Below are 16,576 nucleotides of genomic sequence, written 5' to 3' on the forward strand. Positions count from 1 at the left end.
ACTGTAAATAATGCATATATGATATTTATGAATAATTAACCGTACGTGACATGAACGCGGCCGGACATCGCATAATCTAACAGTCAATTAAAAATATATGTTGCTGTGAAATTGTTTAAAAGAACAACAACAATAAGTCATTTTTATTGTATTTATTCAACCTCAGTAGAATGACTACCTTCTATATTTAAACTTACCAAAGTTATTTCATTACATAAAGGTGGATCTTATGACCTGTGTAATATTCGTGAGATTTCAATTCTTGTTATAGCTATAGTTGAGCTGTGCGATGGATTAATTGGCATTATGGATGATGACTTATTGCGTGGTTTGGTTTTTTTGTGGATTTGGCGTTGCAATGTCTCATATGTTATATGTTGGCTGATTGAGAGGAAATTTTTGTTTTGTTTTGTTTATTTATTGAATTTCTGTGTACAGCTATTTGAAATGTACGTGCGTGGAAGCATAGACTGAGTAGACTTCTATGTACGGTCGTTTCAAGTCACTTATAATATCAGACCGTGATACAATGCGTCATTGTGTTAGATCACGATTTTATTTTGTTGTTTTTTTGCATCCGGGATACGCAAGTGAGGTGCAGCTCCAGCGCCCCCAGTCTGATCTAGATTGGATTATACCACTTTACGTAGGTAAGGCATTCCATCATTGAACATAACGAATTAATCATTGGCGTGGTATAATACAAGTGGATCAAAAATTGGATAGAAAATTATTAGAATAATATACAAGCTACTTTTTATATTTTTACATACAGTGTAGTACGTGTTTTTGCTCTTGGCGAGATACAACACCCCTATTAGAAATAAATACGCTAACTTCTAAATAAGGCAAATGGCTGCCAAGTGTGACGTCAGTGCAGGCAACACAAAATGGCGGACACCGAGCTGAACATCGATAAAGTGATTTCGACGCTTTTAGAGGGTAAATATTTTGTTTTTAACGTTGATATAAGGTCTTTCGGATGAGCTAAAAATTTAACATTGCACTGTGTTCTTTTTGTATTTGATCTAGATGTTATAAGTGATTTATAAGCGAAAACGATAACATGTTTTATATTGAGATGTTCCAGGGATCTACCAGGAATTTGAAAGTTGATATGACGAAGTATGTTGACAATGCTGCGTGTCTTTGCCATTGAGTCTATTCTTATGATTTTCTAATACATATTTGTATTCTTTTCATCTTTATAGTTAGGGGTTGCAAGCCCGGAAAGACAGTGCAATTAACAGAATCAGAAGTCAGAGGATTGTGTCTGAAAGCTCGTGAAATATTTTTAAGTCAACCGATCCTTCTCGAGTTGGAAGCTCCTTTAAAAATATGCGGTGAGTATGCAACACGGATTCCACTCCATCGACCCCAATTAATGTTTTAATTAGCAACTTCTCAGAAAACCGAAAGTCCAGAGCCATAAATCGTGCAGTAAGTAATACTTTTGCATTGAGTTTGAGGAAGTATGTGGCAAACGTTCGCTGAACTCATCGCAGTTGGTGAACTATTCGAAAGATTTCCCCATCGGTATTTTTACGGCATATGCACCATGCTGTACTGAGTTTATCGACAAGTTGTTTATTTTATATGCATCTGTGGGCAGTTGGTGTGAGAGGAAATTAGTCGACCTAAAACTATAATATATATATATATATATGTGTGTGTAAATATAATAATCAAAATACATTTTGGACACATGCTTACTTTCAAAGTGTTATTTTGTTCGAAGATTTATTTTGGGTGGCCATAACCTTTACTGCCCGACCCACCCCAAATTTAAAATAAAAAAATATATTCTGGTGTTTTAGAATTCAATTTTAGTTGATTGATTGATTGATAGACAATTTAATTATCATAACTGTTATTATCGAGGCTTTTGTAGCACTTGGTGATTGTTTTGATAGTCAATTAGTTAAACTGTAAACTTTTTCAACCCACTGCAAATGTTGAGGTATTAAAGGTAGACAGTGTGAGCACCCCAAATACATTTTAACTTGGTGCATCCATCATGCCTGTTTATTATGCTATCATGTGCACTTGTCACTCAAATAAATTGACATGCTCTGCCATTTGACCCCATCAACTTGCAGTAGTCTAAACATACTGTGCCAGATGTTGGCCATAGATGAATTCTGTATTAAGTAATAAAATACATTTTATGAACCTGTTATTTTAAACTTGGCACCTGTTTGTTAATTATGATATCTAATTTAAAATAAATAATAATTTAAGGCTGTATTGCTTCATTCAGTTTTCTCTGTTTTTCTTTTAGGTGATATTCATGGACAGTACACAGATCTTCTTAGACTTTTTGAATATGGTGGTTTCCCACCAGAAGCAAACTACCTCTTCCTTGGAGATTATGTAGATAGAGGCAAACAGTCATTAGAAAGTATCTGCCTTCTCTTGGCTTACAAAATAAAATATCCTGAGAATTTCTTCTTGTTGAGAGGGAACCATGAATGTGCTAGTATCAATCGAATTTATGGCTTCTATGATGAATGTGAGTATACATTTGCATTTAATTAGTTGCATTTCAACTGTTCACAGCATCTCCACATTTTATAAATACAAACTGTATTAGTGTTTTACTAATAATGACAATAAACACCAAAAATGCAACATTTGAACATGTCCACTGTTTCTCAGGATTGTCTTGACCGATTTCATTCAATTTTGTTATTGAAATCACCCATGATGGGATACAGATGCACATCATTTTGTTTCATGATTTTATTCAAATGGCTGACTATCTGCCATTTGTGTTGTTCTGCTTCCTAAGAAATATTTTTATAGATTTGGTTTAAATTTAGTACAAAGACATAATGTGTTGAATTTTGTCTTTAAAATCTAGCCAACTGACTGCCATTTTTGTAAACAAAACAAAAATCACAAAATTTGAACATTTCATCAACTGTTTCTCAGGCGTGCCTGTGCCTATTTCACTCAAACTTGGTATATACATCACTCATAGTTGGTTACTGATGCATGGCAGTTTCTTTTGTGACTGGTGGCCATGTTGGTGTTATTTTTGTTGTGTCCTTTACCATTTCATGGCCGTGCTTTAACTTATCTTGATATCAAAAACACATGTGATGTGTTGTTTTGTTATTAGTTCCTGTGAACTTATGGATTGACCTCTGTGTGTGCGTGTGTCCGGACCTGTATCTTAGACATGCCTGGACTGAATACATTCAAACTTCACACATACATCATACATAATATTATACATAAGCACATCAATTTGTTTCACAATCTGCTTCAATATAACCCAATGGAACAGATGGATTTTGTTGAACCTTAATACATATAATGGACATTGTGGGACCTTGATACATGTATTTTGTTATCAGATGGGATTCAAAATGGCCGACAGGTGGCCATTTTGTTTTAGTGAATGCGTTTCTAGAGCCACATCTCGGACATGCTTTGACTGATTATGTTCAAATTTTATATATTCATTATACATCATGTCATAGATATACAGATATACTGGTTTGACGATCTGATTCAAAATGGCCGAATAGTGGCCATTTTTGTGCTAAAAAATCAAGCATTCCTGGCATTCCAGAACCGGATCTCAGTCTTTTATGGAAGGATTTTGTTGAAACTTGGTACATACATTGGACATTATGGGACCTTGATGCACGTCATTTAGTTTTTCACCTGTCAGCCATTTTATTTCAATGAATGGGGTTCTGACATGCTTTGACTTATTATGTTCAAATTTTATATATTCATTATACATCATGTCATAGATACACAGATGTATTGGTTTGACTATCAGATTTAAAATGTTTTTAAAATTTTGTTTTAATTACCGTTAAAATCCTAATATAAACCGCATACGTAAATGTAATTGCACCCCAAATTCCGGCTTAGGGGTTAAAGAGTTCTTAACAAAAATTGAAAACTTGAAAAGTACCTATTACTAACCGCACTAACTGGTGGCAACCTCTGAATACATTCAAAATGTTTCGAAAACAAAAATAATTTCTTGATTTAAAAAAAATCATGCCATTTTCCCATGGAAATCAAAGCCAAAAGATTGCACTACACTGTTAATAACATATTTAAATGAGCTATGGGCATCATCCAGCATTTTGATTGGTTAATTAGCGACTTGACCTATCCGGTCAATAAACATGTTACATAAGCAATCAAAAACATGGCGGATATCATATCCTATCAACCGTTTACATGTGACTGAAATCATTCGCTTACAGTGAAACTAAGTTGAGGTTTACTTGCATTTCATAATTCAACGGATTTATTTTTAGTGCGTTATTGTAATCACTACTGAATAATAATCACCAATTTCAACACTGCGAAAACAAGTAAGTTATTCACTTGTGAACCGCAGCATGACCGGATTGCGCTACCGTTCCGTGATCATTTGCTACTAAGCAGTGTATTCGTGTTTGTTGAAACTTCTGTTAGAATATACTTTTCGTTACCAAGAAAATTAAAAAAATAAATGCATATTACATTAAATATACTGAGTATTTTTGTTGTCATGTGGACAGTTTTTTTTTTTTATTGTAATTTTTCAACATTTCATAACGCCTATTTTGGAACCAAAGTAAGACCTTTCACTCTTTCCTGACGCCTATTCAAGAGAATGTACGGTGTATTGTTTGTTTTGTGCATGTGTTGTGGGCAAAAAATGACCACGCCCATTTAGTGATTGCAATATGTACGTAATAGAAATCGCACCCTGAACTTGAGCTTTTGATCCCAATGTTTAAATTAATACATTGGAATATAAACCGCGGTTTATATCAGGACTTTAACGGTAACGCTGTTCCGGAGAATATCAATATCAACAAGATGACTAAATGTCAGTCATTAAGCATCAGCTTCTAGATCCATATTTGACATGTTTATGTTTCAAATATATTACTACAAACAAAACTATATATCTTAATTTTGATAATAGGTCTGTGTTATGCATGGCTTGTTTGATTCAAAATGTCCAACTGATTTATGTGTGGATTTGTACATTTTTGTGCAATATGAGAATTATCTTATTCCTAGGAGGTGTCACTTTAACTGAACAAAACCTGGATAATGTGCCATTTAAAGTAACACCATATTTTCAAACATGCTGAATAATTCCCCAACATTTTATTATAATCTATTGAAGCCCTCATTTGACGTATTTGTACAACATGCATCCTAATAACTTTCACTTCTGCACGAGACTGTATGTAGAACTAGATGAAGCACTGACTTCTTCCGCTATTAACAAGTCAAAATAAAATGTTGAGTATGTTTTACTGCAATGGTGTTTCAAAACTTTTTTTTTTTAACAATTGGTTTTAAAGTTCAATCTCCTTCTTATTTAAAAACATCTTGCCATTTTCATCTTTAAAAAAATCAGTACTGAAGGATTATATTCCTGACTTCTATGTTACGTTTTGCCATCCCTGACATTGGCCCTGGAAAAAGATACTGTTACCATAATTGAGACATAGTGAGGGACTCAAGGATGAAGTATATTTCTGACAATAACTTACAGACATGCTATCAATAACCAATTGATGTAGCATGTCTGTAGTCGTTTGTTAGTAGATGTGATCATCTGACCTACAGCAATATGAACATCCTATGCAATTACTATATTAGAGATTTTTAACTTGTTTTTTTCCTATTGCTATCTTAAACTAGACCCTAGTCAGATTGTGGAATGTCAATAAATTATGAAAACCTTCCAAAATATGTGTTGTAATTAAGGTCTTCAGGAAGTAAAATTCACACTAATTGTCATTGAAGAAATGTTTTAAACCATATTAAACTATGTATTTTGTGAAAGCTCAGAATTCACACTAATTAAAAATTGATGTTAAGATGTCTCCTTCATGTGGTCATGTGATTGCTAAGTAAATTAATCCTTTATTGAAGATTCAAATGTGAGCTTCGAAGAAATTAAATTGAATACTACAATAAAACACGAGAAACATATCAAAATGTAGTAATTAAGAAAAATGTATCAAAATTGTTAAATATTGCTTTCATCGAAATAGCCATTTTCAACGACGTGGGATTTTGATTCTTTTAGGCGTAGCTGTTATAATCTAAAGTTGGTGGTTCACCATGACAGTTTGATAGCTATGTTATTACAACCTACCACTAATCAGTAACACAAGTTTTTTTTAAAAAATCCATGACGACTATGATACAAGTTATTCATTGTAAAAAAAATCTGCATGACTGTGTGAGGGCCATTCTTTCTCCATACTTTTCATCAATGATAATTTGGCTCACAATTTTTGACGTTGTCCTTAAACTCCTTAAATCCATGACGACTATGATACAAGTTATTCATTGTAAAAAAAATCTGCATGACTGTGTGAGGGCCATTCTTTCTCCATACTTTTCATCAATGATAATTTGGCTCACAATTTTTGACGTTGTCTTTAAACTCCTTAAATCCATGACGACTATGATACAAGTTATTCATTTTAAAAAAAATCTGCATGACTGTGTGAGGGCCATTCTTTCTCCATACTTTTCATCAATGATAATTTGGCTCACAATTTTTGACGTTGTCCTTAAACTCCTTAAATCCATGACGACTATGATACAAGTTATTCATTGTAAAAAAAATCTGCATGACTGTGTGAGGGCCATTTTTTCTCCATACTTTTCATCAATGATAATTTGGCTCACAATTTTTGAAGTTGTCCTTAAACTCGATCAATAACAATCTGTCAATAATCCCATTCTACAATATTGTGTTCACCTACTAGTTATTGCTGGGAAAGGATTGACCAGGTTTGTTATTAGTCCAAGAAAATTGTTCAGCGTGGAATGTGTCTGAACCCCTCATTAGTATGCAAGAATGTAGGAATATACCAAGAAAATTGTTTTTCTGGAGTAAATTGTGGTGTATTTTTACTTATGTAAGGTCAAAAAGTGCATGGAGATTTTTTGAAAATGTGTGGATGTTAACAGATTTGGCTGTGGCCATGCATTTAGTCATTGTCGACTGTTTTTTTTTTCGAATTGGTTGATTGTCATAGTAACATACGCCAAGTACAATTAAACGTCCTGAATTGAACACTAGTCATATTTCTAAGGTTCAAAATAAACAAATATGGTTATTTAATTTAGTTTAATTCCTTCAGTTAAAAATTGAGTTTCCAAAATAAATAAATAATAACACGTACGACGTACCCTCATGTATATTTCAAGTTTTCATTAAAACAAAGTCTTTGAAATTGCTTTTCCGACTGTTCGTCAATCCATTGCTCCAGAAATGCACCTTTAAATACTCTTATTTTCCCAGCATCAAGATGGCTCTGCCAACTCTTGTTCATTACTTTGTGTTTTAATGTAAGCCTTGTATTATGCCTGGTTATTCCTAAATCCTGTGTTAACATTTGTGTATATTTATGATTTCAGGTAAAAGGCGTTACACAATTAAATTGTGGAAAACTTTCACAGATTGTTTCAACTGTTTGCCCATAGCAGCTATAGTAGATGAAAAAATCTTCTGTTGTCATGGAGGTAAGTGGTGGTAGAAGCTCATTTGGTATATTGTTGTTATATTTGCTCTATTAATATCATATACACTTAATAAATGACAGCTGTATATGGTAAAAATAGGTCATATAAAAACAACTTGGCATACAATGAATGCAAAGTGTACTTTACAAGATGTGCTCTTAATGGAGCAAATATGGTATACTATGAGGCTGTTACGAGAATACCGTAAAGTATGCACGAAGGCAATGCATTGACTGTGTCTATTGTTTTTCTATTCTATTGTGTCTGATATATAATAATGGCTTATATTACTGGTTGTATGTGATCGTGAATTTATATGACAAACTGCATGAGTATCTGAGTGTAAACAAAACAAAGCTCAAAGTCTAAAGCAGAGATAAATTTAAGCAGGTAGTTGGCAATGTATGATATTTAAATAAAACAAGCAGTAAAGGATAAAACTGATACATGTGAAACAACTTCTACCACAATGCTACACTGTTATCTTTTAGGTTTATCACCAGACCTGCAGTCAATGGAACAGATACGGCGTATTATGAGGCCTACAGATGTGCCAGATACAGGTGAGATACATGTCCTCTTTTCTCACACAGTAAATTCTTATTTAGTCATATTCACTTTGTATATTTGTTAACTGATTATATTGGCTTGTCTTGTAGGGTTGCTGTGTGATCTTTTATGGTCAGATCCTGACAAGGATGTACAGGGATGGGGTGAAAACGATCGCGGTGTGTCTTTCACATTTGGTGCCGATATTGTCAGTAAATTCCTAAACAGGCACGACTTAGACTTGATATGTAGAGCCCATCAGGTAAGACTGAAAACTAATTTAGTTTAAATTTGTTCTGAATGCCTATGGTGGAACATGTAATCAATTCTGTAGAATTCTGCCTTGCATGCCCCACCTAACCACCATGGATGCCCCACTTGACTACCATGGATGCCCCACCTGACCGCCATGGATGCCCCACCTGACCGCCATGGATGCCCCACCTGACTGCCATGGATGCCCCACCTGACTGCCATGGATGCCCCACCTGACTGCCATGGATGCCCCACCTGACTGCCATGGATGCCCCACCAGGACACCACACATTGCCACCAGAATTGACTGCCATTTAGTCATGCATTATAAATGTACATGTGTGTAGGCTGTGGATGCTTTTTAGTCCTCGTTCAGATGCAGTTCGAAAACGGGACCTTATAGATTGACCTCTGTGTGTCCGTCCGTCTGTCTGTGTATGCGTCAGTGTGTGTGCGCCTGGACCTATTACATTCAAACTTCACACATACATCATACACAATGTTGTACATATGCACATTAATTTTTTTCCTGATCTGATTCAAGATGGCCGAATGGTGGCCATTTTTGTACTGAAAAATCATCAAAATCAAGCATTTTCTCAGCTGTTTACAGATGGATTTTGTTCAAACTTGGTACTTACATTGGACATTACGATTTGATTCAAAATGATGGCCATTTTGTTTTCATTAAGGATGTTCCAGCACAATATCTCTCAATATGGACAAGTATTTTACTATGTTACTATAAACAAAACTATATAACTTAGATTTGATAACTAGCGAAGAATATGCCATGCGTGGCTCGTTCATGTGTTGTATGGCATACTAAATTAATATGATCAACTATTCAATGATTTTTCCTTGTAGGTTGTAGAGGATGGTTATGAATTCTTTGCCAAAAGACAGCTGGTCACTCTATTCTCAGCACCCAATTACTGTGGTGAATTTGATAACGCAGGTGGCATGATGAGTGTAGATGAAACACTTATGTGCTCATTCCAGGTAAAACTATATTCTTGTCACTTACAGTGTACAGTTCTGTTGTTTAGCATTAAATAACACTACTGTATTGTACGGTAAACTTTTGTCATCATTTTACACATGTATGTGGAGAAAAACAAATTGTGCACTGATATAGTTTTAATCAGTGTTATGAGAATTTCGGCTGGATAACAACAATTACTTGCATGGTCATGTGATAAACAAGTTATCACCTGATATCACTTATTCGTAGGGCAGGTATATATTTTGTTAATAATATTAGCCCATGACATCACTTTTGCAAACAAGTGATATGAGGTGATAACCTCATATTTTCACATGCCCATGGTGCATATCATTCACAGTAATGTTAAGTGATATACACAACAGTTTGCAAAGATAACATTTTTACCGCTGATAAATTCAGACTGGATAACAACAGTTGCTGTAATATTTCAAATGCATGTCCACGAACACACTTGGATGTCATGCCTAATTAGCATATGATTGGCACATGATTAGTAAGTGTAGTAAAAAGATTATCTCCTGATATAACTTATTTCTAACTAGGTGATACTTGTGGCATCATGGACTGTATTATTCTGTCACCCTTAGTTGGTAGATAATACTAATCCATAACATCGCTTGTATCAACTTGATCTATGGATAAGTGATATCAGGCGATAACCTCATAGTATTTTGGTGCATTTGGTGGCTTGCAGTGTTTTCCCTGCCTATTGCCAGATATGCACTTGGCTTCTCTACTTATTTGTGGCTAATGCTTTTTGAGTAAATTCACCAAATATGCTAATTTATTTTGTATTTGTAAAAACCTGATGGTTGGATACTACTTTAGTGATCACACATGCATTAACATGTTTGGTCAACATACATATTGTAGTTTGTTATCTTGGCATACATCAGTGAATGTTTTAAATGATTTGTTTTCTCTTTCTTTAGATTCTTAAACCATCAGAGAAAAAAGCGAAATATCAGTATGGCGGTCTCAATTCCGGTCGTCCAGTTACTCCACCGCGTGGCCCAATGAAGAAGAAGTAAACCGTGTATATTTATAAGATTGGTGTAGTAATCAAATTCCAGAGCAGGACAAAAACACATGATTAACTGAGCACTCCTCTGTGTGATAAAAACCTAGTTTGAAATACCATCTTACCATGCATTTATAACATAGCTGTAATTAATTTTGAACAGACAAGCACTATATGTATTCAGACATGGCATGACTTGTGTGCAGTCTCCATCTTGGTAATATCAATCATAACTTGTAATGTTATATTAATATTTTTGACTGTCATTGCCATATCAGAATTACTTTCCGTTGGGATGGTCCGCCATTTGAAGACTTTGAATGTAACGATTTGACAAATTTCGCAGTAGTATTGCATTTGTAGTGTGATTGCTGTGTGTATTTTGCTATTAACTTGAAAAGCGTTACTTCTGTGTCATTTGATAATATCTTGTGGTTGTTGTCGTCTCTGGAATTTTATTTTTTAATTTAAGGCGGGGGGGAGGGGGGATAATATTTATAGATTTGCTGTGTTAACATTCATTAACATGTAGTATGGGTTATGGACCCAAATCTATAGGAGATTTTACTGGATGTACCAAGTTGTCAGGTTGCTACATGTACAAAAATAACTGTTGGCTCTATGACATCACTGGTTAGCTCCATGCATAGATGCTGTATTGGGTGGGAGGGGTTGGAGTCGGGATAATACTAGATCCTTTATTAAATCCAATTACGTGAGTGAAACCTCTTTTCAAAGGAAAAAATTACAACTTTGCCTGACGCAATTATTCTGTGAACTAGTTCAATTGATAAATGGAACAAAACTGCTTGTTAATATGCACACTCATTAATATGTTAACAATTCTTTGAGTTTGTCGAACACTGTGACATGCAGTAGAAAATGCAACTAAGTTGTTGTATTAAGTGTTTTCTTGACTACTCACATTATTTAATCAAGACATTGAAAGAATTATATCATTATACCCATACTGTAGTATTACGAAAAAAATGGTTCTCCTACATCTTCTTGCTGTGACTTTTTTTGCGGTCTTCTTATTTTATAAAAAATGGTTGTACACTTTGAAGGCAGCTGTGTATTGGGAGGGGTAAACATAGTCTTTCAATTTGAGGGATACAGAAGAGGTGTGGGTGGGTTGAGATGTTGTCCCACCAATAAATTGTTGAAACCTTTTTTTTCTCATCAAAACATAACCTTGTTGAGTAACTCTTGATGTATGTTCATGGTGTATTTTCTGTTCAAATTTCCAACAACGTTGCACACTTTCAATACGCACCTGGTGATAGTACCAAGTTGCAATTTTTTCTGCCACTATGGTGATGAAGCAACTGCCATTTTTAAGTTGTACCTTACATGTCCAGTTTTTCTTCTTATGACAATTACAAAAAAACTCTTTTTGAAAAATCTGGTCAATACCCACACAATATCAACATAATGGTACAACTTTTAAAACGGAACATGTTAGTGGCTGGTACAAGTGCAATGTCCCCAATCAAAAACTAGTGAAAGAGTCAACAAAGCACGAGTAAAACAAATCAAGTTACTGGGTATATTTATTGAAATTCTACCACTAATGAATGTTGTTTGTCTTCAATAAAGATGCAATCTCTGCTTAAGCCGAGAATAATTTCACTTGCAATTATAGACCGCCGCATTGACGTCATCTGTTTATTTTTTTGTACAACCAGCATGTGAATGTCTATTAACAACTGTCACTGGGTGATCAGCACCAGCTCATAATCTGCTGTAAATTGATTAATGGGGTCACACATATGTGTATTTTAACAAAAGCATCAAATAAGTGTGACGGCCTATACATGGTTTGTAATTGATTTGTAATGCTTGTTGCACTCTATCACTTTCTTTTTGTCATTACTCTCAACACTGCTTATTATATTATAATGTATTTTTTTTTTCAAAGCATAATATTCAAAACTTTCTGAATGTTTAGTAAAAACCTTTTTTTATTCATAGTTGTTACAACAGTGTGTTTCTTGGTTGTGTTCTAGAAAAATCCTTCCCTTCTAGTTGTCTTGCATGGCTGATTAAAGAAAAATGAAAGAAACCAGCATGTTTCAGCCATTGTTCAATGAGATGCACATTTATATGGGAGCACTTAAGTTGCATTTTGTATGGTAATAAAATATTTCTGTATATGGACATGTCTTCAATCCTCAAATTACATAGCCTGGAATGTAGCAATTCTGAGAATACATTCAGAAATGTTCGGGCGAATCGATATGTAACTATTTCATCTGCACAGAATTGTGTCATCACTGATTGGTTGTTGCCATGACTTAAGTACATTACCAAGGCCCGTCCTCAACACTCCAGATCAATGCATTAGTCTATTGCTTTAGACTTTTCAAGTATTACAATTATAGACTAAATCATATTTGAGTTGCACAACTGATTATCAAACAGTAATAGAGTGAATGTGGTAGACTATTAAAACCAACTTTGAGCATTCATGTAAGAGCAAACTTTACTAATGGAAATTCAATAATTTCACTACATTCAAACTTACCTAACCTAACCAAAATCCAATGCGAGAGCATTGAATTAACTCTGCCAACCATTTGAGTTGGACCTTAGTTCAGAAAATAGCACCCCAAGTTGCCAATAAAGTTTGTTAACTAAGGGATCAACATCACCACCACCGGTATCTCCAGTTCTGATCTTTCTGACAGTCATATTTAGCCAAAAAGCAGGCTGTCCAAAACAAAATCCTACTTCAGTGGTGCTGGTTGCTGCTGAGGTCGCAAGTGTCATGGAGCCGACAAAGACTAGGCATCATGAGATGGACACTTATCCAAAATAAAAAAAAGTGGGGGGGGGGGGGACATCAAGGGAAACAAAGCACTACATGAACATACTGAAGATTTGTGCCTCCAGAAGAGCTACTTTGCTTTCTAGACAATATTCAAACAAGAAAGTTCTACTTTATTGCTATAGCATTTATACTGAATTGGACTGCAAGATTGTTTTTCCCACTCCTTGCTAGTAGCCAAGCCAGATAACCCGCCAGTAATAATGAAATCTATAGTATCATGGGATACTCCCCATGAATCTGATGCTCTCAAGGCTCTCAAGCAGCTAAGAGAAGATTTGTTATAATGTCCAAAAATATTTCTGGACCTCACCATCTGATTTATTATAAGAGTATGGATGGTTGGGGAGTGAGTACCATATTGAAGCATCACTCTAGTCTTAGATTTTTACACATATGAGCCACTGAAAAAGATGCAGCAGAGGGGAATAGAGAGCCATATGTTGCAGTGCAAAATTTACTCTAAAATCTATATGAGAAGCCGCATCCCTAATAGAAGCCAAACTAATTCTTTTGAATATTTGAGAACCAAAAGTTTAATCATTTCTTATATGTGTAGGTGCTCTAATAAAAACTGCATCTCTTGCATTTTACCATTTTAATAGAAGCCGCAGTTTCTAACACAGATTTTACAGTACTCATTTTAGAATTATCCTGAGGGAAATTTGTGTATTTTCGCATATAGACAGTGGGCCATTATCATTTCACATCCCATGCATTACAAATACTAATATACTAGTATACTTTTCTTTCAAAGACAAAAGGATGCAGTGACATGGAGAAAGAAAAGGGTATTCACAGCATCAGTCAAAATATTGATTTGTTTAAATGTCAACTACAAAATGTTTCTGCTGTGAAGTGTATTGCTATGACCTCAGTGACGTCACTGCAGCAGCACGACTTAATATAAAGGTGTATCATGCTTGGAACCTGCTGTTCAGGGCTATGATAGCATGAAATTTGAAACTGGAAGAATGAAATTAATAAGTAATATATTACCACATACTCTGAGAGGATTCTGGTTTCTGAAGCTTTGAAGATACCGGGTCAGAAAGCACTGGTTTGATTTTTATCACCTCAGAATTATTAATCTGACGGTTAATCTGACTTAAGGTAGTGAGACTATTATTTGTGTTGAAAATTACGATTTTCACATTTATTTATTAATTGATGAAATGCACTATAAACTTTCATGTGATAAAGTCAACATAACATAGAATGTCATGTAAGTTGGTTAAAATGTAGATTTTCTGAAGGGAAGCAAGGCAGCCTCAGTAGTGTTTTCCAAAATCAACAACACAGGTTTAATCTGTGTGCCTATAAGTTTCAAAGATAAACTCAAGACAAAGCAATGTTAGGATGTGTTATCAGTAGCTATCTGACACACAATGAGTGTTTCCAAACATTTGAGTGGTTTGTCTCTGCCCCTGTTTGTTTCACAGATTAGTCATTTGCATATGAATGTGTCAGACATAAGGTCATACAGCCACTGAAAAAAATCATTGATTTTGGTGTTTTCATATGCCGAATTTATCCAATTATAGCTATCCCATTCCTTTATTTTTTTTTGGTTTCCAATAGCCTTACACATTTGGATGTCCCTACACATGTTAAAACAGACCTTGATGGGGAAACAAATTGATTGTGCCGATAAACAAGTTTGAAAATCTTTGCTGTTACTTCATGGACGTTTTCTAGGAGTTTATGTTTTTCAAAATACAAGGTCTTTAACAAAAAATAACGTATACTTATTGTCGTCGGATTAACACCAAATTTTCACAGCTTTAAGGTGACAGTGAGAGGAACTTGAATGTGTCCAGACAAACTATTTCATCGATTATTTACCAACGAGTTGTGGTTTGAGTTGGGGGCAATGCGACTAAAACAGTAATTGAAATTCAGCACACTATTTTTTAAAACGCGTTGCTTGAATAAAACTGACCAGACACATTCAATTTACCAGACTATTGAACAACTAGGAAAAGTGAAAAAAATACTTCTTATCGCCAGCATAAATGCGTAATTATTTTTTTTACAGAAAAAGTAATTTTTCACCTTTGATTGAGTAATGCGTCGTAGAATGCAGATACCGGCATGCAAAATACACTTGTGAAAAGCTTGAAATCTGGCGATTCTAAAAATATATACTTTCCTGGGTCTATTTGTAGTCATTTAGTCACAATGAGAAGATGAAAACAAGTATGCAAATAATAGTCCCGCTACCTTAAACTACACATCCACTACCCAATGGTATCTGTATTAACAGTTCAATAGCATCATTGCCAAAGCACCCCTTAAACAAAATAAGAATATTTGTTTCAGTGAGGTTCTGCCAGAATCTACCACTCTGTTCCCTTTTTTGGCTCCAATATGCAGAGCACAAAAGGAGGTTCATGTTATACCAATGTCTATCTGTCTGTATGAACGATTGTGTGAATGGATGTATTCCACTGATATGTCAAGAACCATTGGATAGGCCAGGGTGAATTGGCTATGATATACTTTGTGATAACTGTAAACTTGCAAATCTATGCATATTAATTAGCCAATTTGCATACACGTTTTGCTGATACATGTATATCTAACAAATCATTTTCAAACTGTTTATGTAGTTGCATGTCTAATATACTTTATAATGAATCTACAGATCTAATTACTAATTAAATATATTCAGCATGTTTTATTGATAACCTAACAACAGTTATCTCAAATGGTATAAAATTTGTACATAGGTTCTATTTGTCTCTATAGAACTAAACTGCATAATTAGCTAATTTGCATATTAACTAAATATGGTATGTTTGGAATCGATCTATTAATAGAAATGTGTGTATGTTTGTTAATCAGTAAACATCAAAATATATTGAATTCATTTCACACAGGAGCATTTTCAAGCATCTTTGATTGGTAATAATCAATGTTCATTTACATATTAACTGGCATGGTATTTGCTACGTTTAACGGTACATGCATGTACTGTTTTCTGTGTTCACAGAAACTTATTGCATTTCTTGCAAAATCTTGTGCTTAGCTCTCCAGAAATCTGGGTTTGACATCCACATCTTGCCACTTGAGATAAAAATGTCACTTAAAATTAAGGAGGAAATTGCCATTTTCATCGTGGGAACACTTGAACAATGCACAGAACAAGCCTTGAACAGAAAGTGGTTGTTTCTGTCAGAATCACATGATTTTGCTAGAACACCTATGGCAGTGGAGGTAGTTTGTGAAATATACACCCCTGACATCACAAGTGTTGTTTAATTCCTATCCACACTTGATGACAAATGATTGTCTCAAATAATTTGGAATTTACAAATCTAATCTTGGTTATGGGTTAAACCTTTGAAATCATGGTGGTGGCTGAAGGAGCATGACCAGTGCGTTTTTT

The 16,576-nt window shown here is 34.6% G+C and overlaps 1 protein-coding gene across 1 annotated transcript; it reads left to right on the forward strand.

The window, feature by feature from the left end:
* Positions 1–850: 850 nt before the first annotated feature.
* Positions 851–10,808, forward strand: LOC100374512 (serine/threonine-protein phosphatase PP1-beta catalytic subunit). The gene is made up of 8 exons (XM_002731205.4): positions 851–942; positions 1,212–1,343; positions 2,282–2,512; positions 7,417–7,521; positions 8,013–8,084; positions 8,181–8,332; positions 9,193–9,327; positions 10,267–10,808. The coding sequence occupies exons 1-8, from the start codon at positions 891–893 to the stop codon at positions 10,363–10,365; spliced, it is 978 nt and encodes a 325-aa protein (XP_002731251.1). The 5' UTR covers positions 851–890; the 3' UTR covers positions 10,366–10,808.
* Positions 10,809–16,576: the final 5,768 nt, after the last annotated feature.

Source organism: Saccoglossus kowalevskii, chromosome 2 (assembly GCF_978046115.1).
Source record: "Saccoglossus kowalevskii chromosome 2, keSacKowa6.1, whole genome shotgun sequence".
Taxonomy (NCBI): Eukaryota; Metazoa; Hemichordata; class Enteropneusta; family Harrimaniidae; genus Saccoglossus; species Saccoglossus kowalevskii.

What these genes read in the sequence shown, in the direction of transcription:
- LOC100374512 (XM_002731205.4), top strand. Translation starts at nt 891, where the DNA reads ATGGCGGACACCGAGCTGAACATCGATAAAGTGATTTCGACGCTTTTA. An exon ending in AATCTTCTGTTGTCATGGAG is followed by an intron (nt 7,522 to 8,012) that starts GTAAGTGGTGGT and finishes GTTATCTTTTAG; the next exon opens with GTTTATCACCAGACCTGCAG. An exon ending in CACTTATGTGCTCATTCCAG is followed by an intron (nt 9,328 to 10,266) that starts GTAAAACTATAT and finishes CTCTTTCTTTAG; the next exon opens with ATTCTTAAACCATCAGAGAA.